Source organism: Muscardinus avellanarius (genome assembly GCF_963383645.1).
Source record: "Muscardinus avellanarius genome assembly, chromosome: 3".
Taxonomy (NCBI): Eukaryota; Metazoa; Chordata; class Mammalia; order Rodentia; family Gliridae; genus Muscardinus; species Muscardinus avellanarius.
In genome coordinates this window covers 148,030,523-148,052,251 of record NC_137788.1, presented here as the reverse complement: position 1 = coordinate 148,052,251, position 21,729 = coordinate 148,030,523, and the positions used below count along the sequence as shown (strand labels likewise).

Sequence of the window (21,729 nt, the reverse complement as noted above, 5' to 3'; positions counted from 1 at the left end):
CATGCACATACATATGTATGTATGTTTTTTCTCTCCTCCTATGGTATTGGGGAAAAAACTGTATCAGACTCAAGGGCATTCTGCCTCCAAGCTACATCACCAGCCCATCTTTATTTATTTTGAAACTGAGTCTTGCTAGGTTGCTAAGAGTCTTGCTACATTGTTAAGGCTGTCCTCAAATCTTTGATCCTCCTGTTTTAGCCTCCCAAGTACTGGGATTACAGGTGTGGGATTTACTGGGATTGCACATTTTTCTGTGGCAGTGGTCATAAGTACTTTAAGTTTTTATTGGTTGCAAAGAAAAGAAACCTGGCTGGAATCTGCTTACTGAATGGAATTGATGTCTTGGTAAGAAAAGAAGGGAAACTAAAAGTGCATGAAACTTTTGAACTGCACAAACTATTTGAGAAGACTTGTGATTTTATGAGAACTACTTCAGAATCAGTAACCATTACAACAGAAATGGCTCATTCTGTTTCTGGACATTACTAGCTGTCATTTGACATTAGAAGCGGGCCTTGCTTTTAAAGTTAGTGGTGTTCACTTTCTTACTATACCTTACCTGAGAATAAGATGCCAATCTTACATACCTTGTTATTGAAGACTGTAGAATTGAGTGTCCAAAAGTGGACAGTTATAAGGTTGTCACACCTCCTTTCTCACTAGATTTTACAGTGATTTACACTTTAGCATTCTTTGAACCTTTGATTTAACAGTGGCCAAGAGAGTTTACTTCTTTAAAACCAGATTTGCAGCCAGGTGTGGTGGCGCACATTTGTAATCCCAACACTTGGGATGCTGAGACAGGAGGATCACTACTTAGTGAGGTACTCCACAATATAGACCCTGTTTCAAAATAAAGAATAAAAAATAAGACTGAGGTGTACCTCGGAGGTAGAATGTCCCTGGGTTCGATCCCCAGTACCTCAAAAAATAAAATTAAATTTAAAACCCCAGATTTACTTACATTAGAATTTGATATTGGTTTGCCGGGCGTGGTGGCGCACGCTGGTCATCCCCGCGCTTGGGAGGCAGAGACAGGAGGATCGCGCAGGTTCGAAGCCAGCCACGCGCGCTGGCTTAAGAGACCCTGTTTCCAAATAAAAATGTCAAAATAGGTCTGGGAGTGTAGCCCGGAGGTAGAAGGGCTTCCAGGAACCCCAGTACCACCCCCCCAAAAAAAAGAATTTGATATTGGTTAATAAAGTTTTTCATGTCAAAGTCAGTACCATATGTAATGACAGTTTAACTGAAAGGGGCAGAGATAAGTTTTCATTGAAGAAATCTGAATCTTCTGTAGGGTCAATATAGTGAACTCAGGAGGCAGTGAACTTTTAAGTGGTACATATATTAATTAGATTAATTAATAAATATTAACTCCTTTCCATGTATTCTAGAGGAGCACAATATTTAAAACACTTTTTTTAAACTTCTTCCCATCCGAGATCTCTTTCCATGTTAGTACCTGTAAGTGTTCCTTCTTTATTCTTTTAATACCTTCACTGGATAGGTGTATAAAGTACTTAATGGGTTCACTCTTCATGGGTTTGTGGTGCTTCTTTCTATTATCACAGCATAGCAGGAGTGTCTTTGGAACATCTACCTTAGTGCATTTTACTATTTCTGTTCTGAATCCCTGTAAGTGCACTGCAAGGATCAAAGGGTTTCATGTGGAACTTTTATTCTTTCATTTTAAATGAATGACTATATAAATTTTCTTAGAGGGTTTTCTCATTTTCCAGGAGAACCCTGCCCCTCAGCAGCCTGTACTCCTCAGGAAAGACACGGGTCAAGGTATGCTTTATTCTCCCAGGGTATGCATCTGTTCGCTGGAATAACAAGTTTATTTTGATTATATGTATTTAAGCAGCTGCATTCAGTTATAAATTGTTGCTTTAGATCACAGGTAACAAAATATGTCCCAATTCTATGCCTAAAGGGAATAAGAAAACTTTTAATTTTTTAATTTTTTTATTTTTTTTTTATTTTTTTTTTTTTTGTGGTACTTGGGGTGGAACCCAGGAGCTTTCTACCTTCAGGTTACACTTTGGAAACAGGGTCTGACTAAGTAGCTGAGGCTGGCTTCGACCTGTGTGATCCTCCTGTCTCAGCTGGAATTACAAGCAGGTGTCACCATACTCGGCTATAAGATATCTTTATATGATCCTAAAATACTGCATTCTACAAAATAACTGGCTTGAATTCTTTTTTTTTTTTTTTTTTTTTTTTTTTTGTGGTCCTGGGGATGGAACCCAGAGGCATTCTACCTCCAAGCTACATCCCCAGCCCTATTTTTTATTCTTTTATTTTGAATAAGGGTCTCACTGAGTTGCAAAGGGCCTCAGTAAGTAGCTGAGGCTATTTGTGAACCATGATCCTCCTGTCTCAGCATCCTAAATGCTGAAATTACAAGCGTGCACCACCACACCCAGCTCTGGCTTGAAATTTTTTTTAAATGCTATTATAATGAAGGAAAAAAGGAGAAAGAAAAAAGAGAGGCAATGGAACTGTTTTAGATAAAGGGAGGTTAGGTATGACAGCTAATTGCACTCCATGATTCCAGCTTGGATCTTAAATTTAGAAAGAAAAAAGGAAGCCAGACGCGGTGGCGCACATTTGTAATACTCAGTACTTGGGAGGCTGAGACCGGAGGATCTGGGTTCATGGCCAGCCTTAGCTACTTAGTGAGGCCCTTTGCAACTCAGTGAGACCCTGTTTCAAAATAAAAAATTGGGCTGGGGGTATAGCTTAGAGGTAGAATGTCCCTGGCTTCCATCCACAGTATGGAAGGAAGGAAGGAAGGAATGAAGGAAGGAAGGGAGGGGAGAGAAAGAGAGAAAAAGAGGGAAAAAGAGAGAGAGAAAGCTAGAAAGTAAATTATTGAGGTGAGCATGGTGGTGCATACTTGTAGTCCCAGTACTTGGGAGGCTGAGACAGGAAGATCTCAGGTTCATGGCCAGCCTCAGCTACTTAGTGAGGCCCTTTGCAACTTATTGAGACCATGTTTCAAAATAAAAGCCCAGGGGCACTCTATTTCAGAATAGAGTGCCCCTGGGCTTAATCCCAATTACTATTTTAAAAAAAAAAAAAAAAAAGGAAGAAAGAAGGAAAGAGAAGGAGGGAGGGAGGAAATTATTTAAGCAACTAGGGAACTTGGAAGCCTGTATGCTAAATAATATTGGTGAATGTAATAATGGCAGTGGTTATGCAGGAGAGCATCCTTCTTAGGAGACACAGGCTGACACATAGGGAAGAGTCCTAGAGTCCATGACTTACTCTCCAGGGTTCAGGGGGAGAAACTATATGTTAGAGAGAAGTGGAGAAGAAACAATGTTGAGAGTTGTTGGATTTACATGTTTATTGTATTATATTTTCCTTAGAGGTTTTATTTTTGTGGTAATGGGGGTGGAACCCAGGGGCATGCTACCTCCAAGCTCAGCCCTATTTTTAATTTGAAACAGGTCTCACTAAGTTGCTGAGGCTGGTAGCAAACCTGCAATCCTCCTGCCAGCCTCCCAGATACGGAGAATACAAGCATGTGCCACCATTCCCAGCTGATATTTAATTTTAAAAAACATTGGAAAAAATAAAAAATAAATTGCATTTGGCCTTCCAGTAATAACTCAGTTTCACAGAGAGCCTAACTCAGGTAACAGAGTTACTGAGTTAATGTAATGGAGTCACATTATCTCAGGTAACAGAGATAAACATTTTTGAGCCATTGAAGTGTTACTGTTGTCCTTGGCAACCTGCGTGAGGTGGTCCCCGCTACTTAGGAGGCTGCAGCAAGAGGACCACTTGAGCTCATAGTCAGCACTATTCTGGCCAACATAGTGAGACCCTGTCTCAGTAAAATAAAATAAACTAGCTGATTAGTAAAGTTGTCAGAGAAGAATGAAATCTTCAGAATTAAAAAGAATGATTTTAGCCAGCCATGGTGGCACAGACATGTAATCCCAGTATTTGGGAGGCTGAGACGGAAGAATCTCAGGTTTGCGATCCTATCTCAGCAACGTAGAGATGTTCCTCAGCAACTTGGTGAGAACCTGTTTCAAAAAAAAAAAAAAAAAAATAGGACTGGGGATATACTCAGAAGTAGAATGCCTTTGGTTCAACCATTAGTACCAAAAAGTAAATAAAATGTCTAGGACTAGATGGCACCACAGCTAAATTCTACCTAACATTTAAAAAAGAATTAATGGCTGGGAGTGGTGCCACATTGATGCCGCTACTTGGGAGGCTGAGACAGCAGAGTCACAGTTGCTCAGGCAGCCTCAGCAGTGTAGCGCGACTCTCAGCAATCCAGCAAGATCCCGCTTCAAAACAAAAAATAAAATTAGGCTGGGGGGATATAACTCAGAGGTAGAATGCCTCTGGTAGCACAATAAAAATCCTCAGTTATAAAATAAAAAAAAGGAATTAACATATTGCTGGGCCAATGTGTTATTGTAATAGTAATCCCAGCTACTCAGGAAGCGGAAAATCACAAGTTCAAGGCCAAACTGGTGAACTTGGCAAGACTTTGTCTCAGAATTTTTTTAAAAAAAATTTTAAGGGGCTGGGATAACCAAGTATGGTGGCATACGCTTGTAATCCCAATACTTGGAAGCTGAGAGAGGAGGATGGCAGGTTCATGGCTACTTAGTGAGGCCCTCCACAACTTAATGAAATCCTCTTTCATAATAAAATAAAAATAGGGCTCAGGTTGTAGCTCAGAGGTAGAATGCCCCTGGGTTCAATCCTCAGTATCACAAAAAAGGGGAGGGGCTGGGATGTAGCCTAGAGATAGAGCACTCCTGGGTTCAATCTCTAGTCCTAGGGGGTGGGAAGAAGAGTTAATACCCGAGCATTTATTATGGTCAATTATTATATGACCAGGGTGCCAAGGTAGTTCATTGGGGGATGAATAGTCTTAAACAATGGTGCTGAAATAGCTGGGTGTCCACATGCAACAAAATCATAATGGACCCATACTTCATACAAAATCTGAATCCTAAGAGTAAATTGTTTTAAGCCACCATGGGAGTGTACTACATAAATCTTTGTAGTAAATGTGAAAATAGCAATCAATCATTAGAGTAGTTTTCCTTAAGCAGCTTCTCTGTTTCCATAACAGCTCCTCTGTTTTGTTGATGAGAATATTTGTTGTTTTGTCCCATTCCCCCACCCCCGCCGCCTTCAGAAGTGACCAAAGTTCGAAGAAATCTCTTCAACCAGCAAATGCTATCTCCTTCAAAGAGATCCCTAAAGCGGGGGCTGCCTAGAAGCCATTCTGTGTCAGCCATGGAAGGTCTGGACCACAAACTTGACAACTTCAAGAAGACCAAAAGTACCACATTTCAGGGTAACTAAGAAAAGAGGAGTTTTGTCTATAACAAATTTGCTGGTGACAGTGTCCCCTCTTTCATTCCTCATTCCTTATTTAATAATTTGGGTTTTCCCTCTTTTTTTTCTTAGTTTAAAGTTTGGTTAATTTTTATTGATCTTTTAAAGGAAGTTGAACTTTCCTCTTTTTTCCTAACCTCAATTTTATTTATTTATTTATTTATTTATTTTTAATTTTTTTTTCTGTACTGGAGATTGAACCCAGGGGCATTCTACCTCCAAGCTACACCCCCTGCCCTATTTTTTATTCTTTATTTTGGAACAGGGTTTCACTAGGTTGCAGAGTGCCTCACTAAGTAGCTGAGGCTGTCCGTGAACCTGGGATCCTCCTGTCTCAACTTGATTTCATTCATATTTTTCTTTCTTGCTTTGATTTTAGTTTGTCTTTTCAGCTTTTTTAAGGTGAAGTTTAGGTTATTGATTTGAGAGCTTTTTTTAAAAGCAGTCATTTACAAGTAGAAATTACCTCCAACCACCCCCTAACCACTGCTTCAGCGGTATTCTGCATGTTTTGGTATGGTGTGTTTTCATCACCTCTAATCACTTGGGATTTTTTTCTTTGACCCATTGGTTATTTAGAAGTGTGTTAGTTTCCATGTGTTTGTGAGTTGTTCAAATTCCCTTCTATTGTTTTCTAGTTTCATTCCATCAGTGTTGGAGAATATACTTTGCATGATTTCAGTCTTTTGAAATATATTGAAACCTGAGCTGAGGATATGGCTCAGTGGTAAAACACTTGCCCAGCATGTACAAGGCCTGGGTTTCATCCGTAAAGCAAGGGAAAGCTTTATTGGAACTTGTTTTTTGGCATAACATTTGGTCTGTCTTAGAGAATGTTCCATGTGTACTTGAGAAAAATGTGTGTTCTGCTTTTGTTGGGTATAGTGTTCTATAGATGTATGTTAGGTTTAGTTTTGTGTGTGTGTGTTTATGTTACTGGGGATCAAACCCAAGGGCATTCTATCTCTGAGCTACACCCCCACCCCTATTTTATTTTTATGTAAAACAGGATCCTGCTAGGTCGATGAGTCTCACTACTTGCTGAGTCTTTCTTCAAACCTGCAATTCTCCTGTCTTGGCCTCCCAAGTGTGCACCATCCACCTGATTTAGTTGGTTTATAATGTTATTCAAATTTTTTTTTGCAGATCTGGTGATAGAACCCAGGGACATTCTACTTCCGAGCTACATCCCCTGCCCTATTTTTTATTCATTGTTTTGAAACAGGGTCTCACTGAATTGCAAAGGGCTTCACTAAGTAGCTGAGGCTGTCTGCGAACCACGATCCTCCGGTCTCAGCCTCCCAAATTCTGTGATTACAAGCGTGCGCCACCACGCCCGGCAAATTTCCTTTTCATTGATGAGCATTATCGAAAGTAGGGTACACTTGTATTAGAGTCTCCAGCCAGGCAATGTGGCTCATGCCTATAATCCCAGCACTTGGGAGCCGGGCGTGGTGGTGCACACTTGTAATCCCAGCATTTGGGAGGCTGAGACCAGAGGATCGCGGTTCACAGACAGCCTCAGCTACTTAGTGAGGCCCTTTGCAACTCAGTGAGACCCTGTTTCAAAATAAAGAATAAAAAATAGGGCAGGGGGTGTAACTCGGAGGTCAGATGCCCCTGGGTTCCATCCCCAGCAAAAATAATAATAATAATAATCCCAGTACTTGGAAGGCTGAGACGGGAGGATCCCATATTCAAGGACTGCCTCAGCAAAGAAATGAGACTGTCATCAACCTAGAGGGACCTTGTTTCAAAAACAAAAAATTAGGCCAGGCGTAGGAGGGTACACTTGTAATCGCAATACTTGGGAGCCAAGATAGGAGGATCTGGGTTCATAGCCAGCAGTCAGCTACTTAGTGAGACCCTCCTTAACTTAGACCCTGTTTCAAGAAATAAAGAATAAGCCAGGCATGGTGGTGCACGTCTGTAATCCCTAGTACTTGGGAGGCTGAGACAGGAGGATCACGGGTTCACAGACAGCTTCAGCTACTTAGTGAGGCCCTTTGCAACTCAGAGGCCCTATTTCAAAGTAAAGAATAAAACACAGGGCTGGGGGATGTAGTTGGGAGATAGCATGCCCCTGGGTTCAATCCCCAGCACCACAAAAAACAAAACAAAAAAAGGGCTTGGTGTGTAACTTGGAAGTAGAATGCCCCTGGGTTGAATCCCCAGTACCACACACACACAAAAAAAAAAAACTCTTTAACTATTATTATAGAATTATGTCCCTTTCTTGTATATATATATTTTTATGCGGGGGAGGACTTTTACTGGTATACCTTTATTGGACCTTTCTTATATTTTGGTACTAGGGATTGAACCCAGGGGCATTCTACTTCTTTAGAAACAGAGTCATGCTGGGTTGATGAGTCTCACTACTTGCTGAGGCAATCCTCAAACCTGCAATCCTCCTCTCTCAGCTGCCCAAGTACTGGGATTACAAGTGTGGGCCACCAGGCCCAGCTGATGTGCAAATTTTGAAGCATTCTGGGGTTTTTTTGTCCCATACTGGGAGTTGAACCTAAAAGCATTCTATCTCTGAGCTATACCCCCAGCCATTTTTATTTTGAAACAGGGTCTTGCTTTAAATCACTGAGGATCTTATTAAGTTTTGTGTATATGTGCTTTGATTTTTTTATTGAAACAGGGTCTAAGTTGGTGAGGATCACACTAAGCTGCTGAGGCTGGTGTGTGGACCCTCCTGTCTCAGCCGCCCAAGTCCTGGGATCACAGGTGTGTGTTACCACACCTTGCTCCCTCTACAGTCATTTTCCACTAATTCTAAACCAGCTCTCCCATGAGTAGCGTGGCTACCTACTCTATTGAGAAACCTTGTGCCAGCTAGATTTATCTTAAAATTCAACATTTGCATGGCCTGTCATCATTTTCACATTTTATTTCACTTAATCATAAATATAAGAATCACCAGTTAGAGTTGGGCGTGGTGGTGCACACTTGTAATCCCCGCGCTTGGGAGGCGGAGACAGGAGGATCTTGCAGGTTTGAAGCCAGTCTTGCTGGCTTAAGAGACCCTGTTTCCAAATAAGAATGCAAAATAGGTCTGGGAGTGTAGCCCGGAGTTAAGACGGTTCCATCCCCAGTACCACCAAAAAAAAAAAAAAAGAATCACCAGTTAGGAGGATGAACATGTTAGTCCTAATAAGTGAGCGCTTTTTGTTTTTGTAGGATTGCTTATTTGGCAAATAATTTTGCAATATTTTACAATGGCTTCTGTCATTATTCAATCTCTGATTATGCTGATAAGCTGTTCTGTCCAATTGAGTCCAATAAACATAACTTAAAGATTAAGATCCCCTTCAGCTAGGTTGTATGTAAGTCCAGGCGCTCCTTTTACCTTGCTGCTGCTTGAGAAGGCTAAGTGAAATTTGTAACTTAAGCTTTCTTTACATTTTAGGTTATCATAAACTACTGACAAAGAGTGTAACCGAGACTCCAGTGCATAAGCAGATCTCTAGGAGGCTACTTCATAGGCAGATCAAGGGCAGGTGAGTGCCACCCTCCCCAGGCATCTTCAGACACACACCACCTCCATCAAGATGCTGCAGGCCACAGTTTACCTTCTTTTGCCCTTCATGACTTCAGTTCTTAACCATGCTGCCCATAACTACAGAGCTTTCTGTGAACACTTGGGGACAGGAGAGACATTCAGAATGTACTCCACCTTGATGTTTATATCCGTAATTTACCGGTTTTTAGCCAGGCATTTTGGCACAGGCTTGTAATCCCAGCATTTGGGAGACTGAGGCAGGAGGATCATGGTTCAAGGACAGCCTCAGCTACTTAGCAAGGGCCCTCTGCAACTCAGTGAGACCCTGTGTCAAAGTAAAGAATAAATAGGGCTGGGAGTGTAGCTCAGAGGTAGAATGCCCCAGGGTTCCATCCCCAGTACCACACACACACAAAATGTCATTTTTTATTGCTGAGTAGCATTCCATTAATTTTTTTTTTTTTAAACCCATTCACCCAATGAAATGTGAAAGGCTGTGTCCTCATCTTACCAGGTAGGGTTGGAAGTCTGCTTCTCTGGCACCCAGTGTGGGACATGTGCAGCAGAAGGAAAGCCACTGCCCTCCTCACCGCCCCATCTTTCCTCAGCTCGTGAGGTCCCCAGCCAGGTTGCATCTCTCCATCGTGCAAAGTCACCGTCTTTTTGTTTTCTATATAATGTCCAGAGTTTTAGCTGTACTTTCAAGGGAAATCATGACAAGTGTGTCTACTTCATCTTCTCAAAGCTCCACCTTGACATTGTTGACTGGCTTCACACTTCAAAGTTTATAGAATAAATGACAAGTAGATTAGAAGTCCTTGGCAAACTCTCAGAAATTAAAGCTCTAAATAGAAACTTGAATGTTGCTATTCATTATTGTGACCGTGTGACATTTGGGCATAGTTTTTAGTACATGAATGGATTTAATCTATTTTAAAATTAATTTTGATGTTATAAAATTGCTTTCTGAAAAAAAAAAAGCATTCTAGCCATATCACTCAGTAATAATGATGTATGGGGCTGGGGTTATATAGTGGTAGAGTGTGTGCTTAGCATGTGAAAGGCCCTGGGTTTAATCCCCAGCACCACAAATACAATAATGATCAGCCGGGCAGGGTGGCACATGCCTATGTAATCCCAATACTTGGGAGGATGAGAAAGGAGGATCACAAGTTTAAGGCCAGACTTAGCAACTTAGCAAGACCCATTTCAACATAAAATAGAGCTGGGGATGTAGCTAAGAGGTAGAATGCCTCTGGGTTCGATCCCCAGTACCACCAATAAGTAAATAAATAAATGCAATAACAGTCATATGTGAGAGAGCTTACTAATACTGGTATTGTCGAACCCTGTGATTCCCTCCTCTCCCAGCCCTATACTGGGAATCAGACCCGGGGCACTCTCCAACTGAGTTAGTTGCTTGTTATCTTGTTAGATGAGAAGCCGTTTCTGGCTTTAATGTGCATTGATTATGAGTGATACTGAGTCCTTGTGTTGTTCCTTGAGGTCCTCTGATCCTGGTCCTGATATTAATGTTGTTGAAGAGTCCCCTGAAAAAGAAGATGGTGAGTACTACCTACTGTCTTCGCATTCTAACCAGCTTCTATGAAAACATTTCTGTACTTGTATAGTCATGTGGCATATTTGCAGGTACTTTACAGAAATTTTAATGGTTCTAGAGTATTAAGTATTTTACTCAGAATTTTTTGAGAAAATTTCTAGATAAGAAATATTTTTGTGCAAGAAAAATGGAACTCAGTGTGTGGACTAAACTACAGAGTGCTGTGGCTCATTTTAAAAGTACATGACAAAGGAAAGGTTTTCAAGAACTTTTGAAAATTGCTCAAGTAATTCATATTGTAAAAAGAATTGGAATATATAGAGAAGACAAACTTAAAAATTCCTTGATAATCCCACAACTCAAATATAGCGTTAACATTTAGCTTCTACCCTAACCAGTGCTATTTCTATACAAATGTATGTACTCTGCACATATAAAGCCTATCTGGGTTTTTTGTTGTTGTTTTAACAAAGTAACACTACATACACCCTTTTTCACCCTATATCATGCTTTAAAGGTGGCTGTTTTCTGAAGGTGACAGGTGGGTCAGTGATTTTCTCATGCCTTGTTGGGAGCATAGACCAAACCTCTCTGAACTTTTTTAAAGACACTTCAAAAGTCCTTAAAGCCACTGAATTTCCATCTTGTGTGTGGTATTACATAAGTTGTGCCCATTTCTGACACTATGTGGAAAAGCTAAGTCTGTAGTTCTCCCTGGTTGCTAACTGTGACCCTGGTTTTGCAGAAGGGAATTTGAGACGAAGTCCTCGAATCAAGCACTTATCATTTAGCAGAACCAATTCTGGTTCCTTCTATTCTGTATCTCAGCCAAAGTCTCGAAGCGTGCAAAGGATCCATTCACTCCAGCAAAACAAATCAGGTACATGGCCTCGCCTGTCTGTGCTGATGTGCTGAGAAGTGTTTCTGGGGAAAGAAGCATGCAGTGGGCATTTTCTTTCTTCATATTGGAGAAGTGGAATAGTGTGTACAGTCGAGGCTCGGGGTGATGACGGATGAACAGCCCATGGATGAATGGCCTCTCATCAGCCGCCATACTAGGGATTCCCTTGACAGTCATCCACATTGTTATTATCGAGAGCTCATTCATTCAAGAGGAAATGATCCCTAATTTCCAACATAAGTCTAGATGCTACACACAAGTATCCCCGGTAGAGGGATACTTGTGTGATTTCTGTGTGTTTTACATTCTTTTATACATGATTAACATAACATATACCTAAAATATACTAACAAATTAAGTTAATTTAGCTGGGCATGGTAGTGCACACCTATAATCCCAGTACTTAGGAGGCTAAGACAGAAGGATCACAGGTTCAAGGACAGCCTCAGCAATGTAGCAAAACTCTCAGCAACCCAGTAAGACCTTGCTTCAAAAGAATAAAAATAGCACACACTTGAAATCCCAGCATTCAGGAGGCAGAGACCAGAGGATCACGCTTCACAGACAGCCTCAGCTACTTAGCGAGGCCCTTTGCAACTCAATGAGACCTGTTTCAAAAATAAAAGAAAAATCCCCGTGCTTGGGAGCCTGAGACAGGAGGATCGCACAGGTTTGAAGCCAGCCTTAGCTACTTAGTGAGGCTCTCAGCAACTTAGTGAGACCCTGTTTCCAAATAAAAGTAGAAAATAGGTCTGGGAGTATAGCCCAGAGGTAGAAGGCCTCTGGGTTCCACCCTCAGTACCACAAATAAATAAATAAATAAATAAATAAATAAATAAATAAATAAATAAATAAATAGGACTAGCCGGGCTTTGTGGTGCACGCTTGTAATCCCAGCATTTGGGAGGCTGAGACTGAAGGATCATGGTTCACAGACAGCCTCAGCTACTTAGTGAGGCTTGCTACAACTCAATGAGACCCTGTTTCAAAATAAAGAAAAAATAGGGCAGGAGGGGTAGCTCGGAGGTCAAATGCCCTGTGTTCCATCCCCATATGTTATTATATAATAATAGTAATTATTATTACTGCAATAATAATAATAATAATAATAATAAAAGGGCTAGGGGTGTAGTTTGGAGGTTGAATGCCCCGGTACCACACACACAGATTAAGTTATTTTAGTTGCCTACATTTCCTAACATAGGACCTGGGGTGTTAATCTGTTAAAATGTAGGAAGGCAGCAGTCATTGCAGTTATGGTCATAATTAGATAGAATCTCCCTCCTCCCCAGTTGCTCTAAAATTTCATCTTCTTTTGTTGTTCAGAGTAGCTATTTTACTAATATTGGAAGGGCAGATATTAAGAAGGAATTAAATGTTGCTATGTTTAACTTTCAGACCAAAGAGAAAATTCTCCAGTCCAAAGCATTTGGTCTCCCAAGAGTCTTCTTTTTGGGGCAGTGTCCGAGGTGATCAGCCCCTCAGAGAAAGGTTCAACCAAAATTACAAGGCCTTCAAGAAGCAGGCTGAGTTGTGCGATTCCTACAGCTTACCAGGTATAAAATTCCTATAACATTTAAAATGGTATCTTGGGGAACATGTAGACATGGCCAAGGAATTCAGAGTCCAGTAGAGAAGAGAAAGTAGGTCCTCTGTAAGTGGTAACAGAGATTTGGGCGGCTAGGTTGTGTCACATAGATGATCACTAGGCAGAGGGGAAAGTAAAGCAGGTTGGCTGGGCCCCAGTGGTGGCAAGAGACAGAGGTGGTCTCGTCTACGCCCTGGGTTTCATCTATTTTTGTATTATACTCTCTCTTTTTGAAACACATACCAATCCTTCCTCTGTTTTTGTTTGATTGCCCGCTCCATCCAGTCTCCTATTTTAGAAATCTGGGAGTGGTCCTGACTTCTCCCTCTCCCGAGTCCTGCCCTAGTTCAGTTCTACCTGGAACTTGTCAACAGCCTTTCTCCCTCAGATCCACCCCCCACCCAGAGGTCAGGGTGTTCTTTCTGAAACATTCATCTGACTTTGCTTAAAATGTGTGCTTTGCTTCATGCTCTATAGACTCCTCATTTGGTAAATCAGAGTTTTCTAAGTTTTCCTAAAATGCAACCATTCTATTAAAAAAAAAGAGAAATCTTGCCTGGAAACCCAGTTACCTGCGTGGTGGTTGGGGAGGACATGGCACTCTGGGGAAAGGTTTGAAGAGTGCAGGTCTGCATGACGGAGGCCAGTCTCCTCCAGGTGGGCCTCAACCTGTGGCTCTTGCCCCGTAGCACAAGGCTGAGCATTGCCGCCTGCCAGCTGCTGTTTCCCACTCCCTGCCCTGTCTCCGCTGCGCTTCTCCAGCCTTTGCCTGCCCCTGCTGCCACGGTTCTCGAACACCTGGCTAGTCCTCCCTCCCTACCCCATCTTGGTTCCACTGTCTCCTCTGCGTATGTCCCTCCCCTACACACTGTTATCACGTGTGCGTATTGCACTACACAGGAAATGCCAGCCAAACAGGGATTCCCGTGAGACGATCCAGTAAGGTTATAGAAAAGACAGGTGTTTGGCTTCCCATCTGTTGGAGTTTTTAACTACGTTGTTTGCAAGAAGAAAGGGGAGGTTTGGTTGCAGAATATCCCTTCCAAGATGTGATCGTTGTTGCTGTGCCGTATGTGTTTGTATATTCCGTGCCTCTCACTCCCAGGCAAAGAGTAGGCATTTAGCAAGCACAGATTGAATGGAGCTGAGAGCAGATGAAGTGGCTCCTGGAGGCTACTGAAGGGAAAGGTCAGAAATACTGATTTATTTGAAGAGAGAGACTAGTATAGTTGTGAGTGGCGGCATGAGACAGTTGGTTTAACTACAGTGTGCTCATTATTAAAATTGTTCTTAGGAGAACAAAATTAGAAATAGTGCTTGGTCCTAGAAAAAGTGGACAAGTAAAATCTGAGTCGTGTTTTGGTAGGAGAAATGGATTGCTGTTTGAAATAACAATTTAAGATTAGTCCTGAGCTGGGAGTGGTGTCCCATGCTTGTAATTCCAGTACTTGGGTGGCTGAGACAGGAGGATCACAGGTTTATGGCCAACCTCGGCTACTCAGTGAGGCCCTCTGCAGCTTAGTGAGACCCTGTTTCAAAATAAAGAATAAGAAAAATAGGGCTAGGGTGTAGCTCAGTGTTAGAATGCCCCTGGGTTCCATCCCAAGTACTGCAAAAAAAAAAAAAAAAAAAAAAGAATTAGTCCTTTGGCTGACTAAATCTACTGTTCACTTTTCTAACCATCTGAGAGATCACTAAGACTCTTTAGGAATGTGGGTTATAATATTCAAGCACTCAAATAAGCATTTTCCTTTTCAGACTCCCAAGAAGAGTCACCGGAAGTCTCCACGCTTTTCTAAAACTACACCAAGAAGGCTCCTTCATACACCGCAGGCTCCATTGCACTCTCCAGAAAGACTGCAAGACTCCCCTGCAGAAAGGACACCTGTGAAACAGGCACTTTCTAAGAAGTCCTTAGAAGACCCTTCCTCACACAGCTATGGGCCGCCATTGGCATCCAAAGTCACTTCTCAGAAAGGACCCTCCCTGGCAGGAAAAGGGGCCTCTCCTCTCGAAACGAACACACCAAGCACTCCCAGCAGGCCGGGTGCTCAGCTGCCTGGCTTTTTGCCCAACTGTACATGGCCACATTCAGTGAATTCCAGTCCACAAGGTCTCTGCCATCCAGCATCCTCACCTCCCTTAAATGCCCAGCCCAGGAGCGAGTGCCTGACCCCACCCAGCAGATGCTCCCTCAGAACACCTCCCAGAGCGGCAGCCCACTTGGGCACACCTCAAAATCAGAAGCACCAGCAGTCCTGCCGCCCCAGAACTCCTCAGGCAGAGGAACCGACACAGACTCTAAAGGATACAGCCGTTAAGACCCCAGAGAGGCCAGGGGCTCCCCCTCTGACTTCCTCCTCACCTGTTTCTCCAAAGAAACGACTTACCTCTCCTGCATGTGACACTTCCAGTCCACTTAATAATTCTTCCACAGCATCCCCTCCACCTGGAGAACTAGAGCAGAAAGAGCCCCAGAAGCCACCCAGCGTAGTCGCCTCTCTCTCCTGTCCTGTTCCCTCCACTCCCCACAGAACCCCACAGCACGCTGACCCCATCACCCCTCCACCACCTTCTAAACTTGGGAGAGGTTGTAGAAAGCCCTCTGGTCCTGAAGGAGGCTTCCTGGAGTGCAAGCCCGGCCCCTCTGCTCTTCCTGTGGCAGTCCATAGCCCAGCCACCATCTCAGACTCTAGAAAGGGCCAAAAGGAAGGGAGCCCCTCTCCCCAGTCTTCTCCCAAAGGACGGAGTCACTCGAGCCCTGCCTCCGGGAGCGACTGGCACAGGTGCTCTCCTCTGCTGGTTGCAGGTGATGAGGAGTACCTCACTCTGCCCCACCAGGCTGAGCAATGTGGCTGGGAGAACCATGATGGAAGCAGCAGGGTCTCACCAGGGCCAGGTGCAGGGGCAGGGATGCTGCTGGCCAAGGAGCGGGCCTCTGTACCTGACCCTGGCAACACACCACCCCCTTCTTCCCCTGGGCTCAGCTCTCCTACGCTGTCGTACACCCTGTGCTGCGCTGCGGGCCCAGGGCAGCGCCAGGCTGCTGCACAGCTGGAGAGCCTGCCAGCCTTGGCATGGCAGCCCAGGGCTCCCACCAGCCCCCAGACCTACGAGGTGGAGCTGGAGATGCAGGCTTCTGGCCTCCCCAAGCTTCGGATTAAAAAGGTAGATCCCGGCACCGTGTTGGAGGCTGAGGCCCTGAGCAAGGGGGACAGCCCTCGGGAAGAGGAGGGCTCCCTCCTTGGTCTCAGCATGCCCAGGGAGAGCAGGTCCTCCAGCAAGCCCGAGCCCACCTACACGTCGCCCCCCTGCCTCCGCCCCTCGCACAGCACGCCTGGCAAAAGCAGGGGGCAAACTTACATCTGCCAGTCCTGCACCCCCACCCACTGCCCCGCCAGTACCCCCTCTCCATTTCAAACTGATGCCGGGGTTCCCTGGACACCATCCCCCAAGCACAGTGGGAAGACCACACCTGACACAATTAAAGACTGGCCCCGCAGGAAGAGGGCGGTGGACTGCAGCACTGGGCCCCCGGCAGGGAAGGGCGAGGCCAGTGCCGACCCCCAGGGGGGCTTGCCACTGCCTGAGCCTGATGGCAGGGAGCCGGGCCTTGCGCTCGGCCTCCATGAGGCCCCCATCCTGGAGGATTTCGAGCTTGAGGGGGTATGTCAGCTGCCAGACCAGTCGCCTCCCAGGGACAGCGTGCATAAGGCCGAGGCAGCCTTCTCCTGGGGACAGTTTGGATTGGGTTCCAGGAAGAGATTCCTTTCTGACCAGGACGAAACTGAAGATGGAGCCAAAAGGGTCTGTGATGGCCTGAGCGCAGGCCCCGGAGCCAGTCAGCAGGAAGAGAGCTCTCCAGGGGGCAGCGTGCCACCGCGCCACTCCATGGGCGACGACGACGTGTTTATTTCCAGTGAGTGTCCTTGAAACCTACATGCCGTGGATTTGGGGCAGAGTGCATGGGCAGGTGGGCTGGGAGGTCCCCAAGGGGTCACTGACCGTGTCTTCTCAGGTTCCACGCCACCTCCCGGCTGTGCCGTGCGGAGCTGCCTCTCAGCCAGTGGTCTGCAGGCTCTAACCCAGTCTCCACTGCTGTTCCAGGGGAGGACACCCGCCTCTCAGGGCAAGGACTCCAGAGGTAATCTGCTTGTTCAAGGTCCTGGAGACTTTCAAGAGCCCAGTTTGCTCAGGGTTGCCAAGCAAATCAAACCAGAAGGAATCTCGGGGTGCCAAGAATGGGATAGACGGTTTTGTGCCTCAGGTGTCTCACAAGTTCCCAGAGAAGCTCCACAGTAGAGTCACACACATTCCAACAAGAAGCCCCTCAGTATCCTACCTTCATGTTCCAGCAGACGGTGGCAGCGCTAGGCACACCGTGCTTGCTGCAGTCTTAGGATCTGAACAGGAAAGCATCTGGTGACACGGGACAGCACGTGCAGAGCCGGCCATCCCGCCCATGCTCTGTGCTCGTGTTTTCACTATGAAAAGTACTGACTCATGATCAGCTGTTGGAGGCGAGGGTTCCCCTTCCTCAAGCTCTCTGCCTGCTGTACTGGTGAGAAACCTTCCCTGCTAGCTTGGCATGGTAGTGCCTGCCTGTAATCCCAGTATTTGGGAGACTGAAACAGGAGGATCACAGGTTCCAAGCTAGCCTCAGCACGTCCATTTCAAAATAAAAAGAGCTGGGTGTGTAGCTCAAAGGCAGAATGCCCTGGGTTTTAGTCCTCAGTACCAAAAAAGAAACATTTCCTGCTGTTCATGGAACAAGAAGTAAGGCCCTTTGGTGGTTCTCTTTCCTTGAGACAGTGATTTAAGTCAGCAAAGTAGCCTAAGTCCTATAGATCCAAAAGCTAAAAAGAATGTATAATAATGTAACTCAGAAGCCGGGCGTGGTGGCGCACGCTTGTAATCCCCACACTTGGGAGGCTGAGACAGGAGGATCGCACAGGTTCGAAGCCAGCCTCAGCTACTTAGTGAGGCTCTCAGCAACTTAGACCCTGTTTCCAAATAAAATATAAAATGGGTTTGGGAGTGTAGCCCGGAGGTAGAAAGCCTCTGGGTTCCACCCCCAGTACCACCAAAAAAAAAAAAACAATAATAATAATAATAATAATAATAATAATAATGTAACTCAGAAAACCAAGGGCTCCTCCATTGTCTAGAGTCCCTCTGGTATCCCTAATACTCCCTAGTTTGAGCATATTAAAGAAAACATAAGTCCCTTCTCTTTCTGTTTTGTGTAAAAATGTAAATATAGCATGGTTAACCTGGACACTCATTGTTGGGACAGGGGGAGAGTGGGGGGGAGGGTACCAAGCATAGTCTGAATGTATGACATTTTCAATAAGTTCCACATAAAAATAAAAAGTAGTAGGTTAAAAAATAAATTAAAAATAGCCAGGCGTGGTGGCGCATGCTTGTAGTCCCCGTGCTTGGGAGGCGGAGACGGGAGGATCACACTGGCTCAAAGCCAGCCCTGCTGGCTTAAGAGACCCTGTTTCCAAAATAAAATAGGTCTGGGAGTGTAGCCCGGAGGTAGAAGTTCTTCCAGGAACCCCAGTACCACCCCAAAAATTAATTAATTAATTAAAAATAAAATATGAGCCAGGTGTGGTGGTTTGTAATCCCCGCTCTTGGGAGACGGAAACAGGAGGATCGTGCTGGTTCAAAGCCAGCCTCCATGGCTTAAGAGACCCTGTTTCCAAATAAAATATAAAATAGGTCTGGGAAGCCGGGTGTGGTGGCGCACACTTGTAATCCCCGCTCTTGGGAAGCTGAGACAGGAGGATCACACAGGTTCGAAGCCAGCCTCAGCTACTTAGTGAGGCTCTCAGCAACTTAGTGAGACCCTGTTTCCAAATAAAGTATAAAATAGGTCTGGGAGTGTAGTCCGGAGATAGAAGGGTTTCCAGGAACCCCAGTACCACCAAAATAAATAAATAAAAATAAATAAAATATGAGCCGGGCGTGGTGGCACACACTTGTAATCCCAGTATTTGGGAGGCTGAGACCAGAGGATCGCGGTTCGTGGGCAGCCTTAGCTACTTAGTGAGGCCCTTTGCAACTCAGTGAGACCTGGTTTCAAAATAAAGAATAAAAAATAGGGCTGGGGGTGTAGCTTGGAGTTCAAATGCCCCTGGGTTCCATCCCCAGACCCGCAAAAAATAAATAAAATAAAATGAGATATTTACATAACAAAATACTATGGAGTCATTACAATTATGATGTGATTGAAAAAAAAAAAAGAAAGAAAACCACGGGCCCTTGAATGCAGACACTGCACTTTCACAGTGCCTTAGCACTGCGCATGCCCATGCATGGCAGAAAGCCTTATTGCAAGTGTAGGTACCATTTCTGCAGCGTGGAAAAACCTCCACGCAGCACCGGTTCTCAAGTCCGTCTTTATGTTCTGTCTTGCAGTGTAAGCCCACTTTCTTCTGTTCAGTTCTCAGTCACTTCTCTGCCTTTTTCCAGATGAGGATGTGGATGTAGTTCCCTCCGCTCCAGAAGAATCTCCGTTCAGCCGAGCCTTCTCCAGGAGACGCCCCTTCAGCAGGACTTACACCCGGAAGAAGCTCATTAGCTAGTTAGTATGGAGCCCTTGGAGGACTAACACTACAACACTAAGCTTGCCCAGGCCCACAGCAATTCTGAGAAGCACTCTGCGGGTGGTATTCTGGACACAACAGCGATTCCAAACTCATACCATCAGGAGCTCTTGCTGTGTACCTATGGGCCAGAAAGTTCAAAAGGTGAAGGTGAAGTCAGCCAGGTCCCATGGGCTTGAAGAAACGGGACCTGTCCCAAGCCTTTTCCCCTTAAGTCAGCTTTCCGATTCCCTTCACAGAATGCACCCACTGCCCAGCCCTTGGGAGGGAAAGGCAGCTTGCTAGGTCCCAGGCAGCCTGGGAGCAAGTATTTCACGGGGATCCCATTCCAGCAGCACCCTGACCTGGGTGAGTCGGAGGCCCGCTGCCTTACTTGTGAAAACAGGAAAGCTCGTCGTGGGGTCTCGAGCTGCGGGGCGGCTGAGACACAGCAGTGCTTTGTAAACTGTGAAGCCCCTCACAGCCAAAACTGCATCAGGCAACAGAATAAAATTTTTTGCATTCCCTGAGTGAAAATCATCTCTGGCTGCCGGGCGTGGTGGCGCACGCTTGTAATCCCCGCGCTTGGGAGGCAGAGACAGGAGGATCGCGCAGGTTCAAAGCCAGCCGCGCGCGCTGGCTTAGGAGACCCTGTTTCCAAATTTTAAAAAATGTAAAAATAGGTCTGGGAGTGTAGCCCGGAGGTAGAAGGGCTTCCAGGAACCCCAGTACCACCAAAAAAAAAAAAGAAAAAAGAAAATCATCTCTGGCTACTGACCATTCAGTGCTTTTCTGTTTGATGTTTGTCTCAGGTTAACTGTGCCTAGGGTCCAACTCTAGTGGTTTCCAGAGCAACCACTTGTCAAGGTCTACCCTGAGGGCCGGCTGCTCCAGGCATGGTGCTCGCCTGTGAAGCACTACTTCCACGAGGTCCCCCACCTCGCCACAGGACCATTAGCTAGGGACCTTCAGCGCAGGAGAGGTTAGAGGACATTTGAAATCCAAACTTTCTTCCTCCTGCCCCCAAAGGCTTGCCCACCTCACAATGCAGAAGGCCTCCATCTGATCCATGTCTAAGAGTCCCCATGTTCAAACAGTTCCTTGGGACTTTGCCCCAAAGTCTCTGAAACTCAAGGCAAACTCAGCTGTGAACTCTGCAAAAAAAGAAGTTACTTAATTCCAAGATACAATGGCACTGAGTAAACATTCCCATGTTACCCAGGGAGAAATAGGGAAATACTGAGCAATCAGACTAAAGTGAAACCCAGCGTGGCAAACATTAAATCCTGCAGTTCCTGATCAGCTCCAGGTGTGCTGCCCCACCCTACAGCTTGCTGGCCGCAGTCCACGGGCCCCTCGGGCCGGCTCAGCTCGCTGCCTCCCGTTACCAGGCATCCCGTGCTCCCGTGTCTTCCTGGCCCCCACTGCACCTTCGGTTTCCTGGCAGCTTCCACATCACCCTCTCAAAGGGCTGCTTGCAGAACCCTATGCTGCCACACGCTGCTTTCCTTTGAAACCTTAGTGGACACCTCTGCCCCCACAACTCATTCTACGTACTTGCAAAGCAGTACCATGTGGACATCCCCAACATCTGCCACCAGCGAGAGAAGTATCTGGGTGGCCTGCTTTAACCACAAGTGCAGGGGCGCCCGAGTTCCTGGGCAGCTGACCAGGAGGAAGTGAATCCGAGAAGCGATTTCTGAGGTGGTCCAGCGCAAGCAGGGCACCCTGGGCTCTCTCAAAGCAAAGTCTTTGAAAGGAGTTTATACCTTCAAGGGGTTTACACACTATTGAGCCTGTAATGAGTGAGGTTTTACCAGTTACCGAGATGCTCTGAAGGCATCTTTCCTATCTTGGTGCAAAGTACTTTTTTTGTTGTGGTAATGGGGATTGAACCTAGGTAGAACCTGTTCTACTCTGACCCGCCCCCCGCCCTTCTTATATTTTCAAACAGGGCATTGGTACGTTGCTGAGGCTGTCCTTGAGCCTGTGATCCCTGTCTCAACCTCTGAAGCACTGGAATGCACCTGGCTTGGCATCATTTTAATGGCACTAATCTCTTTTCTGCATATGCTCCTTGGCCACAACTTGAAAGTAACTCCTTTTCTGGAGACACTACAGGTTTTTCAAATATTACTGCTCTGCTCTTCTGCTCACTACAAATCTGGCCAGAACAGCCAGTGATCACAC

General features: G+C 45.3%; 1 protein-coding gene across 1 annotated transcript in view; it reads left to right on the top strand.

Moving 5' to 3' along the window:
• Positions 1 to 19,539, top strand: part of TICRR (TOPBP1 interacting checkpoint and replication regulator) — a gene marked incomplete at both ends in the record, with an annotated part of 39,726 nt that extends 20,187 nt beyond the window's left edge. The window contains 9 exons of the mRNA XM_080691121.1: positions 1,743 to 1,794; positions 5,183 to 5,344; positions 8,804 to 8,894; positions 10,403 to 10,461; positions 11,203 to 11,337; positions 12,757 to 12,914; positions 14,705 to 16,865; positions 16,965 to 17,090; positions 19,427 to 19,539. Of these exons, the coding sequence (XP_080547247.1) occupies positions 1,743 to 1,794; positions 5,183 to 5,344; positions 8,804 to 8,894; positions 10,403 to 10,461; positions 11,203 to 11,337; positions 12,757 to 12,914; positions 14,705 to 16,865; positions 16,965 to 17,090; positions 19,427 to 19,539 (3,057 nt within the window). The remainder of the gene's footprint in view (positions 1 to 1,742; positions 1,795 to 5,182; positions 5,345 to 8,803; positions 8,895 to 10,402; positions 10,462 to 11,202; positions 11,338 to 12,756; positions 12,915 to 14,704; positions 16,866 to 16,964; positions 17,091 to 19,426) is intronic.
• Positions 19,540 to 21,729: the final 2,190 nt, after the last annotated feature.